The following is a 17,482-nucleotide window of genomic DNA, read 5'->3' on the forward strand; positions in this document are numbered from 1 at the left end:
CAGAGAGCTCCTCTAGGATTATTTTGATCTCAGCCCATAGGGAATACAAACCTCCGTGTTGTTCCCAAACCACCAGACATAAGTAAGTGTTCCCACTTGGCTTGGCCACAGTACTGCTGTGGCGTTGACCTCCTTGTTCTTTGTGGTGACGAATGGGAGAGATAAGTGAACATGCTCCAAGGGGCCTGCAGAGACAGAAGCAGCAGGTGAGTCCTCCCTCCATCTGAAATGTCAGCCTGGGGGAGAAGGGAACTGAGGGGACATCCATTGGTTTAGGGGAGAGAAGTCCTCAAAATCGCTGTGGGGCATGACAGTTAATATTTTGGCTTGGTGCCATTTCTACAGAGGCAAGCTTAAATCTGTTCCTCATAGAACAGGAGCTACCCCTGTACCGGGAGCTGAAAAACTTGGACTCTCTACTGCATGAATGTCATATACTCAGAGACTTTATATACAACTTAAACAATAGGGGAAGAGCCCTATTATGTGAATACAGCCTTCACCAGGCAGACATAAGAATGTGCAGGACAAATGGCTTCAGTGGACATGAAGCATCTCTGCTGATGCAAACTGCTATAATTTGGTGAACTTCAGCAGTGGTGTATCTATTTATATCATCTGAAACTCTGTCTGAAGGCAGCTATTCACTGAGTGCCTTCATTTTAATGTTACCTTATACTCGTTTCTTTTCCTCAATAAACTCTTTTATTTCTTGAGTATAAACAGAACATAATTCATTCGACAAGTGACATTATGCCCAGGGTTACACATTTTCTATCTTCTGGAGACAGATGGGCCTTTGCTGCTACATCTTGTCCTATAGATTATTTTTTAAAATATGTTCTGACTGTTCACTTAGAGAACAAAACAATTGCCCTGAGAGTGACAGAGAAAGAAAAAGAAAGAAACCCCAGGTGACATGGGAACATGGTTTCTTAAACAAATTAAGGCCGCATCTACATGTCCTACATCTGCAAGCTCCCCAGTGATGAGAAGCAGAGACCACAGCTTGCAAGGATCGATTGCATTGTCCATATGGAGTTAAGATACATTGCTAGAGGATCTTATATATTTCATGAGAGGATTTTTCAGGACATATCCCATACATGTATCACCACTTAGACCTTGCTTTTCAACCTAAAGGAACACCACACATTTGGAGCAAGCAGTCTGTAGCCCTATACAGCACACATAGGCAGAGAGAGAGACATATGGAAAAATTATCCCAAATCAGACTGTATAAACAATGGCAGTATGAACAAGGACCAGTGTTCCTGACTTGTTACTGAAAGGCAGCTTTCTCTGGGATGTAGACACAGCTGCTGCTTAACCTGATGCAGCCCAATTAAGAGTTATCCATGATCAGACTAACCAAAGCCTGCTATAGACCAGACCATAGCTCATTTTTCCTTTTATAATCAGCAGTCAATGCTCTTGAAAATTCATGGGAAGCCAGAATTCCACCCTTATGTTTTTAATGGCATTCCCCTGCTCAGACACATTTCTGTGACCAGGCTGGGCCTGCTCTTGGAAAGACCCTGAGACCTGACAAACAGCAGCTTCCCAGGTTAAATATTTTGCAGCTCTGGTATCCTTTGGGATATTTGCCAAATGCCCAATGTCAGCACAGCCCTCTAAAGGAACAGATTTCCTAACACCGGATGCGGTGACAGCAGTGACAATGGAGCCCATGTCAAGTCTAATGCACTCCAACATAACTGCACAGCTGCTCTGAATACATCTCAAATGATCTTGCACTGCAGAGAGTGCCTGGCACCTCCTTGGACCTCCACCATATGCCGGCTAGGAAAGAGCATGAAAGAATGGCTCAAGCAAGCCAATTTCGCTTGAGTATTTCTGTGCACATAGCTGATGGGTTGTGGTGGGCTGGTGGCCAGGTGCCCACCAAAGCTGCTCTATCACTCCCCCTCCTCAAATGGACAGGGGAGAGAAAATATAATGAAAGGTTCGTGGGTCGAGATAAGGACAGGGAGAGATCATTCACCAATTAATGTCATGGGCAAAACAGACTTTACTTGAAGAAATTAGTTTAATTTATTACCAATCAAATCAGAGTAGGATAATGAGAAATAAAACCAGATCTTAAAAACACCTTCCCCCAACCCCTCCCTTCTTCCCGGGCTTAACTTTACTCCCGAATTCTCTCCCTCCTCCCCCCCAGTGGTGCAGGGGGAAGGGGAATGGGGGTTGCGGTCAGTTCATCACACGTTGTTCCTGCCACTCATTCCTCCTCAGGGGGAGGACTCCTCACACTCTTCTCCTGCTCCAGCGCGGGCTCCCTCCCACGGGAGACAGTCCTCCATGAAATTCTCCAATGTGAGTCCTTCCCATGGGATGCAGTTCTTCATGAACTGCTCCAGCGTGGGTCCCTTCCACAGGGTGCAGTCCTTCAGGAACAGACTGCTCCAGCATGGGTCCCCCACAGGGTCACAGCCTCCTTCGGGCATCCACCTGCTCCGGCGTGGGGTCTTCCATGGGCTGCAGGTGGCTATCTGCTCCACTGTTAACCTCCACAGGCTGCAGGGGGACAGGCTGCCTCACCATGGTCTTCACCATGCTGCAGGGTAATCTCTGCTCTGGTGCCTGGAGCACCTCCTCCCCCTCCTTCTTGGTGTCTGCAGAGTTGTTTCTCTCACATATTCTCACTCCTCTCTCTGGCTGCAATTGCGCAGTTTTTTTCCCCTTCTTTAATATGTTATCATAGAGGTGCTACCACCATCGCTGATGGGCTCAGCCTTGGCCAGTGGTGGGTCCATCTTGGAGCCAGCTGGCATTGGCTCTATCAGACACAGGGGAAGCTTCTAGCAGCTTCTTACAGAAGCCACCCCTGTAGCCCCCACACTACCAAAACCTTGCCACGCAAACCCAATACGTGGGTCAAAGTGGCTGAAATGCTGAACTATCTTCTGGCCAGCAGATGGGGATAGCTCACTCTGGATAGGCTCTTAGCTTGGTAGGAGACTGCTTCCTCCCAGGTAAGTTTGAAAAGAATTCAAGAGAATTCTTTTCTGAGCTTCATGCAGAGCCATGGAGACTACAGACCTTCACCTGCCCCAGGAAAAAAACTGTGTGCAAGCCCCAGAGAAGAGAAAGGGAGAAGCTTTTCAAAAGGTTTGCTTAGGCAGGTGATATTTTGAAGCATTCAGATGAATGCATAACTGACTTTTCAGGGGAAATTTTTGACCTGTCAGGACAGTTCAGATACAGCCTGTTGGCTGGAGAAGCAGTTAATATACAATTTATTTTCTATACACCCCAAAATGCTCCTGCCTCACAATAACCTGCATTTCTGGATCCCTGGACCAAGTGCAGCAAAGGCACTGCTACTGTGCACTGGCCCCACGGCTGCAGCAGGGTAAGAAGGGCACCGGGTGGAGGCTTTACTCTGATCTTTGAGATCATAAGCACCGTGGTTCAGTGCCTGCAGTTTTCCCCTCAGCAAGGCTGCTGGCCGCTGGTAGGGAAGGGTGTTGGAAGGCCCAGATCTGGCTGCACACACTCATGTAAATCAACCCTGTAACAAGGGGTCACTCAGTTAGTAGCCCTTCCTAAAATTCTCTGGATGGTCAGGCTGCACACTGCTTTTCTGTGAATCTTATCAATACAGTGTGTGGGTCTATTGTAAGGACAGATATTTTTACAAAACTCCCCAAAGGCCAAGCTCATACACCCCAAGCAGAATACTCAGCAGAGAGCTGAGTGGCAATGCAAGCATTTAAATAGGATTTAGAAGCTTTTGTGGATCTGGGTGTTAGGTTCTGGAGGGGACTGGATTTACTGTACATCTCTGTCCTCAGCAAATCTATTGCTAGTCTGAGTGGTACCATGTTCGGTCTGCAACCTGTTTTGAAGTCCCTAATTCTTGTCATGTAGAGAAAGGTGAGACATGTCCCTTACAGCTGTCATTTCTCCAGGGGGTCAGGCGTGTATAATCTGGGCCTGGCTGCAATGATCACTCAGTATTTAAGTCCCATGCTGGCATTACCTACACACAACACAGAAACATACACTATCAGCTGCTAAGTCACATGAACTTACTCACGGTTTCTTTCTTGTACTGCTAAAACAATCAAAATAGTTCTTAAGCCTTCAATGCGTCAAGAAAACGGATTAAAACAGCTATAAGCCAGAAAGCCACTATGAGTGAGAGTGAAGGCTGGACACCTGCCCTCTCCTCCCATTTTGTGGTTGTTGCATGAGAAAGCAGCTGCTGCTTCACATGGCCTCCTTACTTTGCAGGTAGGCTGAGGGTTTGCAATGGTCCCCATGGAATCGTCTCTTGTCAAACAGCGAATGATTACAAAACCTGCTCGCATGAGGCTGTCAGAGCCTCCTGTGAAATATCAACCACAAAAACACTTCTCCATTTGTTTCCAATGACCTTTACAAAGAGTAAAAAAAAAAAAAAAGCCGACGGCTCCTGTTGAGCTGACTTTCATAACCAGCAGCAGTGGGAGGGGGATTTCTGCATTCAGAGCCCGCAGCAGCTCCCGTGATAATTACCCAAGCACACACAGGGAGGCAAACTAGAATATGACTCCAGAACCGAAGAAATTACACAGAAGTGTATAAAAGTCTATTCTGAGCAGAGGTCCTTTTCTCTACCCTACTTAGGGTGATACTTAAATAACTAAAAAAAATAAATTAATCGGTAGTCACCTAAAAGCTGAGAATTCACCTTGATGCACCAGTGCCTCAGCACAGAAGTGATATAGGCTAAGCCCTCAAATCAAAACCCCATGCTTCACAATAAGCTAATTTATGAGTACAGTTATTTTTGCAAGGTATTATGAGTTTTTGAAACACGTGGTGCGCTGAAGGATTATGTGACATAAAAGTTTGCCACAGGCCGGGATCTATCAGGTTAGGGAATCATAAATGGTACACTATGATCACGAACCAAAGGTCTTTTTGAAGGGAGGCATTCAGGGACATATTTGCTCCTGCTTCTCTAGTGCTCCCTCATAAACCTCCTACCTCCCACAGCTATACCTCCCACTGCTCCCATCCGTTGATACGATGGTGCACCATTAAAGAGCTGCCCTCTTCCCCTGAAGAGGCAGCTGCTTTTATGCTGTATGAAGTAACTCCAAAACTAGAGTTAAAGTATATTGAATGTGCTAAATTATCTAGACAATATGTGGAGTTAATTTGGTAGAGGGTAAGTGGTATTTCTGTAATCATAACTTTAAGTTTTGCAATTTCCTTTTTTTCAGTTAATATAGCACAGAGGCACACAGTGGAAAACATAAATAATTGACAAAAAAAACCCCATTGTATAAAGAAAACGATGGCCCCAAACAAAATCCATTAGGGATGTTACAAAATTTCAATAATAGGTTGACCCTTTGGGTTCATAACCATGTGCTAGAATAAATATGAAAGAACACATTGCTGGTTTTATGCAAGGACTTGAGAAACATTTCAGTTGTAAACCAGAGAGAGCTGAAGTATAAAAAGGTTAAAAAGAACAGCAGAAGAGCAATGTGAAGATAATATTTTTTCTTGTAATACTTTTTAACACCAAGATTTTGGTTCCTATGACAACAGAAAGACTGAAATCCACTGGTTTGTATCCCAGATGTGGTTGTATTTCATTAGAGGGCAAAACAGATGTACAAAGTAAAAGTCAAGGCTTTTAAAAGTGATTAAAGATCCTGGATGTCTTTGTTTTTCTGGAAGTGAAAACATGCTAATGAAGGTGCATTTCAGAAAGGGCTGGACACTCCTTTGTGGTGTCCCAAATTAGACTACCCAAAATTAGAGGCTGAACATGGTTTAAAAAGCAAATGTCACTATTGCTTGTGGCCCCTCTCTCATTCTGGAGTCCTCTGCTGGAGGACAGACAAACACTCATCATAGCCCATCACTCTGCTCTCAGCTGCAAAGCCCCAAATGTCATCTCTAAGGACAAGTATTAATTTTTTAAAGAATGACAGAAGCTAACAACGAGTATGAACATACATACACGTTACATGCAGGTAGAGGACAGCGTTGTCAGATCCCAGGCTGTTTTCCACCAGCACGGTCACTCGGAATATGCCCACATTCTGGTAGATGTGCTTGATCCCATCTTCTGTTGAGCTGAGATTGGCATACGACACAGCGATGCCGTCTCCAAAATCCACCTGAATGAGGGATCTCTGGAGGTCTCCCTGTGGCGATAGAATAGAGAAAGGGTCAGAATAGACTCTGCTGTTTTTGAGAAAGGCTGGATCAGTGGGGTGACCTAGACCACAGCTGGAGGATAGTCACAAGGTCTGACGTTACCAGAGGAAAGGTGGTCACTTCAACAACTTGCTCAGTAGTCAGCGGAGAAAAAGTGACCCCCCCCTCTTGAGGTTGACTCAGCTGCACTGTGAAGAAGGTGTCCTCCAAGGTGTGTGCTGTAGCCCTCCTCTCCTAATCGCCAGGGGACTAGGGGATCTTCTGGAAAATACACTGGCTCCTTCCCCTGGGTTTCCTTACAGTGAAGAGCAGGGCTGTATTGTGGAATGGTGCTCATCTCGGCAAGCGCTCAGGACATGGGTAGCTATTGAGATTGCCTCAGGAGTCTTTGGAACGCCCCACATTGTGAGCTTCTGTATTTAAAACCATAAAAAGCAGAAAGATAAAACTGAGAAGTCCTCAGGGAAGGGTCAACTATATCAAAGTCATGGGGTGTCAAAAGAACCACTTCAGCCTCACATGATAACGACAGCTTACAGCAGCTTATGACTTGCTCAGTGCCTGATTTAAAATGAGCTGGATTTGTATTTATTTCAGAACAGCTACCAACACTACTGACACTAAGTGGGACCCTTTGTGCCTGCCTCAGAAGGGAAGGGCTAATGAAGAGCTGATTAAACTCTTCTCCTCCTGCCTAGAGATAATCCCAGCAGAGTGGGTTTGTGGTGTAACTCAGACTGCCACTTTGTGGCGTTAGTCTCCTTGGCTGCTAATCTAGCACGTTTCAGAATTATTACAATAAATTACAATAAATAAATAAATTAAAATCACAGTTGCGAAACAAAAAAACAAACAAAAAACCCCACCACAAACCAAAAGCCAAGGATATCAGGGATCTGCTAATGTGAAACAATCTTAAGATAGGTTTTAATCTTCCACTCCTGAAACTGAATTCCAGCTTGGTGTATGCAGCTTCGTCAAACTCAGCGTCAGAGTCATCCAGCCCTAAAAGGCTTTTAAAACCCAAAAGAGGGGAGTGATGCAATATCCTGATTCTGCTTTACAGATGAAAAGCAATTTTTTTTGTTGCAAGCCTGTTTAAAAGACAAAGGAGTCACACCTGTATACAAAAAAATCACTATAATCTATGTCTCACACACTAGAAACACCTGTAAGATTTCTCATAACTTGAGGCAGTGATATGCCTATGGTAAGGGCAGTTTCTGACAGCCGAATAGTTGCACAGCCTACGCTGACCTACATAACAACTGTGGCTGCTATAGATCCTCTCCCTTTCAGGTAAGATGCAGTACATTGTCTTAACTTTAAGCATTCTTGCTCCTTTTGAAAGTGCCCCTCAGTGGCTCTGCATGATGCTTATGCTGGGTAGGTTCATGCTTGCTGACTGTTGCCATGGAGTGGCTCACTCCACAGCCTGGCGTGCGGAAGCAGCTGTCACTGTCTGGAAGAATGCCGGTAAATTAATAGCTGAGGGCAGTTCATAAAATTGGCTGAAAGGACATTTAATTTACTTTGGTTTGGTTTCCTTTTCCTTTTTTTTGTTGTTTTTTTGTTGTTTTTTTTTTCTTTTCCCTCGAGAGAGAAACAGTCCTGTGGATGCCCAGCTGGAATGAAAGGTACCCGTGTAAACAGTTGACATCAGGCAGGATTCCACATCAGAAAGGGAAATGCGTGTGTGTGAGTATGGGAGGGAATTGTAACATAAGCTTTATATTCCTCATGTTCTCACAGTCTTTTTATAACTTGTTGTGAAGGCATAAATAGCGGAGGCTTGCCTGAATGGAAAGCAGGAGAAGCAGAGCTATACCTGGGGATGGCAAGAGAGACAAATTTTTCCAGATGCTCTGTTTTTATAGGCTGAAGTTGTAGTCCTTACACTGCCCTGGCACCCTGCTGGAAGTTCAGTTTCTTCCAAATGGATGAGACAAAAATAACTGCGTTGCTCTGTTCTAGAGGATCCCAGACTGAAGGTGTGGCAGGGGAAAGACATCCCCTGACAGAGGCACATGTCTGGGGATTCATACAGATACCTCATGCCATCTCCCTCCTGGTGTCTTGAAGGTACAGACAGCAACTCCCTGTTCTCCTCTTGAGAGCACCAGCAAGGGAAAAGGACCCCTGAGGTGCTGAGACATTAGTGAGAAGGCCAACCTGAATATCCCTTTAGAAAGAAACACGGGGATCTTGCATGTTAACCCAGCTCCAGGTTGCCCTTGGATAGTTCTTAACTAAGTTTCTCTTAGCGATTAACTTGGTAACATCTGGAGTTTTCAATGACATATTGTCAAACCTGAGAAAGGTGCTTGAGCAATGCAAACTACTAAGGCCTCCATTCAGCAAAGCTCTTGGCAAACTCTCCATTGGATGCTTTACTAGAAGTTTAAGCACCTGCTTACGTTCTTCGAGACACAAATCACTGAGACAAGGGCTCCTACCTGTGTTACACAGAGGATCAAACTAGGGGGATCACGCCAGTCCTCATGAAGAGCCATTAGGAACACAGGTGATGGTCTTAAGTACGGAATTATGTCCTTCATTGAGCTGAGTTACGTGAAAGAAGATGTACCGTTTCAAACATGATGCAGTGGCTTGGGCACTCCTGACTGTTTGACTGAGCCAACAGAAGGCATCAAATGGGATATGCCTCCACAGACAGAAGTGAGTGTACATGAGCTCCTCAGCTCTGAACCCCTTTCAGAGGGGGAATATAGTCTCTCAAGCGTGGTGCTGGACTCAGACCAAAGACAGAGATCTCTGAAGTACCCTTAGAGGCTCTCCCAGTTCCCCTAGGTCCATCATCACTAGGGTTTTAGTCATCTTTTGTTACTAAAAAAGAGATGATGTCTTCAAACATTTTTCAGTAAAGCCATACTGCTGGGACAAAAGCTGTTCACATGGTTAAAACTGCACCACCATAGTGACCCTGCTGGCTTTATCATCTCTGAGTATATTTGAGGTCATGCAGTTGAAGTACATTTCAGGTCGAGGTATATTCCTCTGCGTATTTGAGGTAGCAGAGTAAGATGAAAAGGGTGACAGCATTTTAGAACAGCCCTGTTTCTGCAAGTGTCAGAATTTTTGCTCTAATGAGTGTTTTTCCTCTTGTCTTCATTTTCTTCACAGCCATGAAACCCATGGTGTCTACAGGTGCTGCCAGGGAAGGGAGCCATTTCTAAGGCATGCAAGATTTAGATTTCAACTTTTCTTCCAAATTCCCTATGGAGAAAAGATGCTGACAGAAACATCTGAAAATCTAATTGGAGAAGAGCTTCAGCTGCTGTTCCCTCAGTCTTTTTCATTTGTCTTGGCCTTTCCTGTTTTGTTTTAAAACCCTTTGAACTGGAAATACATTTTGCATTCAGTAAGATCCAGGTTATAACAATCCTCTGAAAATGCCACATTTTGAAAAGCTGACATTTAAAATTCTAGCTTAGGACAGGAGAGAAAAGAGTCAGGAAAACAAGGAGTCTGTGTTTTGACTTGTTCTAATGTTTTATCTGTGCCAGCTAAGAGCAGGGGTAGTATAAGACAGGAAGAGAAAGCAGGTGAGCCAAAATCAAAACATTTCCCATACAGCCCACACCTGATCTACATGAACTCCAGCTGTCTGTGTCTCAGGCAGCTCTCCAGAGCCATTTGCAAGTGGCTGTTTTACCAAGAGAAGTTTTGTTTTGCAACAATTTGATGCATATACATACATCTTGCAAAAATCTCTCCTGTTGCTTTTTCCAGCTTCTCCTTGTCATTTCGACAAGTCCAATACTACATGATAGGGGTTTTCTGAAGCTTTTAGCTTGATTAAGGCAGACACAAAACTCCCTGCCTTAGTTCTGTAGCCACAGCGAAGCACTTGGATGCAATCAGCACTGAGCTATCTTTGGGCAGCCTTTCTGGCCTTCATTGCAAGAGGTCTTTAATGCCAGTGCTCTTAGGCGTCAAGGCAGAAATTTGCCAGGTTCGCTGCTTGTGGTGATATCTCTGCATTCAGCTCCTGTATTTTAAACACACTAAGCTAGTCAGCAACCAATTACAATAACTGAAAAAATGAAAGTACTTTTGATGGATATTTTTTACCTTGTACTAGGTATATGCAATATGCACAAGCCTGGATATAACCTGAAGAAGTACACTGCAATCTTGATAAAGGCTTTTGTCCAGCCAAAGTCTTTAGCGGATGCTGAACTTTAAGCACGAATACTCCTTTTAGCCTGAAAAGAAGCCCTAGGAATTAAAAACAAGTTTCCCAAGGCCCCATATTATGCCCTTTACCTATACAACCTTTGATACTAAAATGTAAATCAGAAATTTACTGTTTTCTAAGGGATTTTCTCATTAAACATCTAGGGGGTTTCCAAGCATAAATAAAAGATTGCCCTCCCTCCTTCCCCTCCCCGCCCCCCCAAGTCAAATGCACATTTTTCCTATATCTTGCCAAAAGAATAAAAGTCTAGCGTGTACACAAGACCTGGATGCTTCCATAAAATGTGTCATGCTTCCAGCCTCAGGGTATATCAAGAAATAGCCCATACAGTTTGCAACAATATTTTTTACTTTTTGATTACTTTTATGCAGCTCTCAGTATTTTGGTGCATGTGAGACCTACCTAGCAGGATTCTCTCTCAAACACTCCCTCTGAATCTTGCCCAGAAGGCTGTAATAATGAATTTTTCCTTATTCAGTGCCAGTATTTGTATCTAAATGGAAGTGTTAAAACAATGAAACACAGTTCAAGGTTTTTAATTTTGGTTCCCATGTTTCAGATTTAATTTTTAAGTCTTCAATTATGCACCGACTTGTGTGTTCCTTACAGATGTTGATAATGGATTTAATTATCCTTTGCAAGAGAGAGACGCTGCTGTTGTTGGACTGTCTTCATGGATTAATGTTTTGTGCTTTCTTTAGATTAACCCTTTTCCCTCTTTGGCATTTTCCTGTCACCATCAGAAAACATCCATCAAAGATATTTCCATTGCAACTGAACATTTATGCATGGGATACCTTTAGTCTAGGTCTGTTTAAAGCATATGCTTAATTTTAAACAGATATTCCAGTCCAACTTGATCAAGTACTGAAAAATATGCTTTCGTGTGTAAATTCCTGCTTTCAGAGAGATGCTTTTAACTTTTTAAAATCAGAAACTGAATAGAAATGCCTTTTATCAGAGCAAATAGCTTGATGCTTTTCACATGTGCTTCTTTTTCTACACCAAAACATTAATTGTATTAATCAAATCATTCATTCTGACTGCCAGTTGTACTAGCTCGACTCAGCTATGAGCTTTTTTCTACAGGCCTAGATCTTTTGTGCTCCACAGGAATCAATATGTACAGCCTCTCAGGATTATTCAGAATAATTCAACTTGTGTGACTGGAGGTGCATTAGAAGACTGTAGTGCTGTATGTCATCATGAAGGTGAGGTCAACTTTCATACATTTTCATGGAATTTCAGCAGTGAATTTAAAAATGCATGAAAGGCTCTGATTTCTCCCAACCAGCTTGTCATCATGAGTAACACAGAAAACGCAATTATAATTCAGATGACAGTGGCATGGGGGAGGGGATGTACTGATCTGTGTGTTATTAACAGGAATGTGGTGGTGTTACTAAGATAAGCAGTCATGATTCAGCATGTGCGTTGAAAGTTAGGATGAAGGTTTCATATTTTTGTAATCATTACTAACTAACTTGTGATATCAAAAAAGGGAACATAGTAGGATACCACAAAAAAATACAGACTATGCTTTTAAGAACTACTAGCTTTGCATCTTCAATTTGGGTACATGAACAGTCCAAACAATCCTAATGCTAAGCTTATCTCCAGAGACTTCAGCTGAGTTGAATTCTGAATTGCACTGAATGACAGTGCTGAGGTGGGAAATGCTAATGGTATTGTCCCCCTCAGCAGGGTCCCCAAGCTCATTAAATGTACCTGAGATACAGGTACATTTGTACAGCCTTGTACAGCATTTGTACAACCTTGTACAGCCATTTATTAACATCGTCATTACAGAAAACCATAGTGGTCTTTAGGAAATTCAGGGCTCCATTTGTATATTCACATGGTAAGAGAGAGTTGTCTGACCTTATGAGCACTAAGCACAAAAATGAAAGACATGGAAGGCATCAGGGAGAAAGCAAAGCTCTATTTTCAAATGTGGGAATAAAAAACCGGACAGGTTAAGTTTCTTACTCAAGGTCAAGCAGAAAGAGCTCAGAGTGTGGTTCAGGAATGAGTTCAGATTGCCTGAATTCTAGCCTGTGGCCTGAACTGTAGGAACAAATGAGCTTTCCCCACATATTAGTCTAATCCAAGCATCATATAACAGCACAAGTAGTCAAAAGCAAGCCAAAATCTACTCCCAGTGGAGTGACTTTGTCAAGTGAGAACTGAGGCAGACCTGGAATGTCAAAGACTTTTGGCTGTCATTTTATCGAGACAAAAAATAAATTAAAGGAGGCACTTTCTCTGTGAATTATCTGTAATGAAACAGCCAAAGCCCTGAACCTTTCTGCCCTGAATGTCTTTACCGTCCATTTCCTCAGCAAAGATGTATGAGCAATCAGATGAAACAAGTTTGAAAGCCATTGTGTTGAATAGCGTTGTTCTGGAGGCTGCAGCTTTCAGTGTCTCTGCTGAAGCAGTACAGCAAGCACAAGTGTCTGATGTTCATACAAATAACTCAAACACACAAATAACAATTGGGTTTGTGATAGGCAAGAGACCTACATGACTATGTGATGAGGAAGGCACGGAGAAACAACACCCACTTAATAAAATTCCTCTATTTTCTACAACAGAGCAGCAAAATATGTCAGGGACATTGGATTGAAGAACTTCAGTAGGAAAATGTCTTTGTAATTTTGGGATTTGGGTTTCTTCTGTTGCTGTGCAAAAATGAAGTAAGGATTCAGGTTGTTTAGGCTGAGAAACAACTCTGTTGTTGAACACTGCAGTGTGAGAGGTACCCATGCACAGCCATGGGTCTGTGCATACAGCCCTGGCCAGGGCAAAGGATTAACCTTTAAACTGGCAGCATTTTGAGGCAATAGGAAAATTTGCTTTTAAGCATAACTAGTTTTCTCCTGTGCTGCCATTTATTGACAGAGAGGCTGTTGCTATCCTGCTTAGCTCAATGGAAATTTAAGAGCAAAATTACCAGTGTAAGTATTGTGCTCTGCTTATTAAAAACTTCCATAATGCTTCATACAATGGGACGTATGCGAATTATAAAAGGAAATATTGATGCTTCCTGGATGTTGTCACCCAGTAAGAATATCACGATGATTACACACAGATTAATAGGAGAACTAACCTGGACAAACCTTCCCAATAATAGGACCAAAGATATTAAGTGCAAGGTGACTTTGCAAAAAGTTTTTAAGAAGTTATACAGAAACTCTAAAAGGTCACAGGAAAATTAGACCACTTTGGAAAGCATTCTTACATTCAGATCATTTAAATATGAGTTGTTGGTTGTTTTTGCTTTTAATGATATTTATATGCTGCCAGATATAAATGCTTCACAGGAAAATTTCATGAGTCAGGGTTAGAGAAACTGGGCCAGAATCCCAGCTCTCAGAAATCAGCAATGCTCTACACACTGCTGTTTTTTGTGCCTGCCCCCTCTTCACTTGCACAGACTTCAGTGATTATTTTCCTTTTGTGTCTTCTTCAATAGCGGAACACTTCTGAATGCCTTGTCTTTGTTTTTCCCTTCAGATATCTTTTACTGACATTGTGTCATTGTCAGAATGAGACAGTCCCGGCCCTCAGCATCACCACAGGCACAAGCAGGCTCTACAAGAAACCCCTGCGCTGTAGTTCCTGCCCCTGAATCCCACACCTGAGTGAAAACATTTTTTTACTGCCGCCATTTGCCTCTCCCTCCCCTCTTAGCAAATGCCTCCACTACAGAGATGCAGTTACTTTTCAGGGCCTCCAGTGAGCCTGCCTCTGCAGTTTGTTCTTCTTTTCAGACACCTTAGATGGAGCAGAATACCCTAGCAAGATAATAGGAGTACAAATCTCAAACGAACTCTTGTACCTTGGCTCACCAGCTTCTTATCGTTTTTTTTTCCTGCAGGTCAAGTGGAATAAAGGCATGAAAAAAGAGAGCTGGGAGGCTGCAATGTATGGAACAGCTCTGCAGATCTGAAGGCTTCAAACAAAGTGTCTTGGAGGGATACAGGAGATGTTAAGATGCAAAGGGACTACAACATAAGCAAAGGCCGCTGGTTTTTTCCATCCTAAAAGATATTAGCTGTGACACAGGCTAAAGGAAGAGTCCCCACCAGGGTCAAGCACTTAAAAATACTGACCACCACTCCAGGGGGCAAGGGTTGAATAGGACACACTTTCTTCATATACCATTGGGAAAAACCGCACGTGCATACACAGAAATATCCAGCCCTTTTCAACTTGCCTGATGCCTTCTCTTCAGCAAAAATGGGGTGGCACAGATTTTGTGGATGCTGAACATCCTGGATTGTACTATGCTGTATACCTGTGCAGGGCAGAGCTAAACAGAAAACGGCAAGTTCTTGTTTTGTGATACCTCTGCCTTGTTTGCAAGGGAAAGAAACTTCCTTCTGAGAAGTGGGGTTGGACTAAACAATCTCCAGAGATCCCTTTCAACCTCAATTATTCTGTGATTCTGTGAAATCAATATCTATTCCATAAAAGGGTGGTTGTTCTTTTGCTGGGTTGTTTAACTTTTCTAGTGAGTGGTGTGATTTTTGTTACTGAAACAGTTAATTCAGTAAATGCTTTAGTGTATATACAGTTACGCTGCTATAACCACAGTTTATTGTCTTGCAGCTTGCATATAGCTGGGCCAATTTTCTTCTTTGTTGAATATTTCTTTTGCTGGAACAGCAGCCCAAAGTCATTGTCAGATTGGGTCAAATTCACCCAAAAGTTTTGTTGGTTGCTCTGTAAACTCTTTATATTGACAAATCTAGGAGCAGGAGGTCAAGATTCATGTAGCAGGGAGAGTAATCAGAAAGGCTGGAGGTTGATCAATATTGTTTCAGCCCTCAGAGCAATTCCTAACCTCTTCCTTATCAGATATACTGAAAGAAGGCCCCCCTTTAAGATCTCCACAGAAGCTGACTCACTGATCAAAACATACTTTATGTACTCCCTGATACACAGCATGAGGAAGACTCCATCTCCTAATGGAGAAGGTGTTGCTTTCAGACTCTGGTGAATACTGAAGCAGGGTTATCAAAAAAGATCAGAATCAACAGAAAAGACAGAACAATTCACAGGAGATCCCTGTTTAACACAGTGGTCAGGTCATTCTCACAGGATATGTGAATTCAAATGCTCAGAGCAGGAAGAGCAGGACATTTGCCCTGAGTTTCCCACACTGTGGGTGTGGGAATTGTCTCTCCCTCTGACTATTGGCATAATTCTGGGATAGTTTTGTGACTGAATTCTCAGATTACCCATCTCCTTCTCTCAATCTGTTTCAAAACTTTGCTGAGAGTAGAAAGGCAATGCAATGAACACTTTTTTTGGGGTATATAACAACATCTTTCTTGTTTGGGTTTTGGTTTTTTTGTAAAGCCTGAAGACTTTGAATCTTGTTTTGGACTTTTTATTCTTCATCTTTAAACACAGAAATCAATAATTTATCCAGCTGAAACTGTGTGTTTATACTGTTATGACAGCATCTACAATAGTGATGTTGTATGACTGTCACTACTGAAATAAAGTGACCACATTGTGGAGAAAATGAACATTCAGGTCAAACAACTGCTTCAGGTTAGATATGATTTATTATATGTTATTGCCTTTACAAATCAGGACACCTGTTTACTGGGGAAAGCATCAATAATAGAGATGTAAAAACCCCAACACACCCCCTACAAAACTCAGCTCCAGAGGTCATCCTCATTTCTCTTTCTCCACTACAGATGACATTTACTATGGAGAGACCCAGAAGTAATTTCCATGAATACTCTAATTAAGGGATGTACATTGTACCCTAGTGTAAAAGTATAGCTGTCTTAGGTTTTATTGGCTAGCTACACAGGAAAAAGGGTAGAAAGTTAAAGAAATCAAATTGGATTAGGGAAAAAGAGAAAATAGCTACTTCGTGAATGTTATTATTTGGGAGCCTACAATTAAACATATATGAAGAAGTGCTGAGGAATAAAAACAGGTGAAAAGATCTAAAACATATTTTCTAAGGATTCAGAAATGGAGGGAGCAGAACAGTGAAATACCAAGTTAAGTTACAGATGTAACAAAAACACAGGCTCTGATCAGAGTCTGAATCAGCTTCACATTTGCAATCAATTTCAGACTTAACGCTGCTGATGACATCTTGAGATTTCATCCACAAACGCCTAAACAATATGTACCAACTTGTGTGACAGGGACAGATCTGCACATGTACCTTTAGCCATGTTTGGTTGAAAGACAGTGGCAAGTAAAAATGGAAATTCAGTTTCAAACACAGCAAGAAGTCAAAAGCACAGGTAAGGTTGGGGATTAGGATTCAAACCTGCACTCTCCAGTTCTACTGTGAAATTCCCAAACCAAACCAGTTCCCAGTTTTTATCAACTTCTCCCAGCAACACAACACACTTTCAGTCTTATCATCTCCATACATCATCCATTACCTTTTCGAGCATACACCACCCCAGCTACATCGTGGAGCTGACTGACTTTATTCCACACCCTCTTGGTTTACCTCTTTACCATTTTACAAACTTTGTCTGGCATGAATCAGACTCAAATACACCCATGGGGCCTGGGATGCAACATAAAAATAGAGCCTACCTCTTCCAGCTGCACCAGGAAAGTGACATTGTGTCCTTGCTCGGCTGTCAGTTTGCCGTCAGATGTGATTATGCGAAGGCCCTGGGGGGCTTTGCCAGGACATTGCTGTGGTTTTGCTGTGTACCGTTCTCTCACACCATCCGTGCAGTTATTAGAAACAACTTTCCGGTATCTGCAAAGGAAAAGAGAAATCTGTGCAAGATGCTGACAGGAAGCATAACAGGGTTAACTGGGAACAGGGAGGCATTTTTGAGGTTTCTTTAGACTAAGGAGATTGGAAGAAAACAGATTCCCAAATATATTTTAGCATTTGTCTCGGCCACGCCTTCCCCATGTGCCTAACATACAAGTAGTTAATACTGTTGTTAATGGCATGTAACATTTTCCTGCATAGCACACCTATATACCACATATTAATAAATTGCCTAAAACATAAAATTATATGATGATCTATGTTACATGTTAAATAACTATAAAGTT

At 42.5% G+C, this 17,482-nt stretch overlaps 1 protein-coding gene across 1 annotated transcript in view; it reads right to left on the minus strand.

The window, feature by feature from the left end:
- SORCS1 (sortilin-related VPS10 domain containing receptor 1) overlaps positions 1-17,482 on the minus strand; it is a 214,085-nt gene that overhangs the window by 25,537 nt on the left and 171,066 nt on the right. Inside the window, exons 18-20 of the mRNA XM_009328455.1 lie at positions 17,003-17,174; positions 5,990-6,176; positions 52-185 (exon numbers count right to left, since the gene is read on the minus strand). Of these exons, the coding sequence (XP_009326730.1) occupies positions 52-185; positions 5,990-6,176; positions 17,003-17,174 (493 nt within the window). The remainder of the gene's footprint in view (positions 1-51; positions 186-5,989; positions 6,177-17,002; positions 17,175-17,482) is intronic.

This window comes from Pygoscelis adeliae, unplaced genomic scaffold (genome assembly GCF_000699105.1).
Source record: "Pygoscelis adeliae isolate BGI_AS28 unplaced genomic scaffold, ASM69910v1 Scaffold317, whole genome shotgun sequence".
Classification (NCBI taxonomy): Eukaryota; Metazoa; Chordata; class Aves; order Sphenisciformes; family Spheniscidae; genus Pygoscelis; species Pygoscelis adeliae.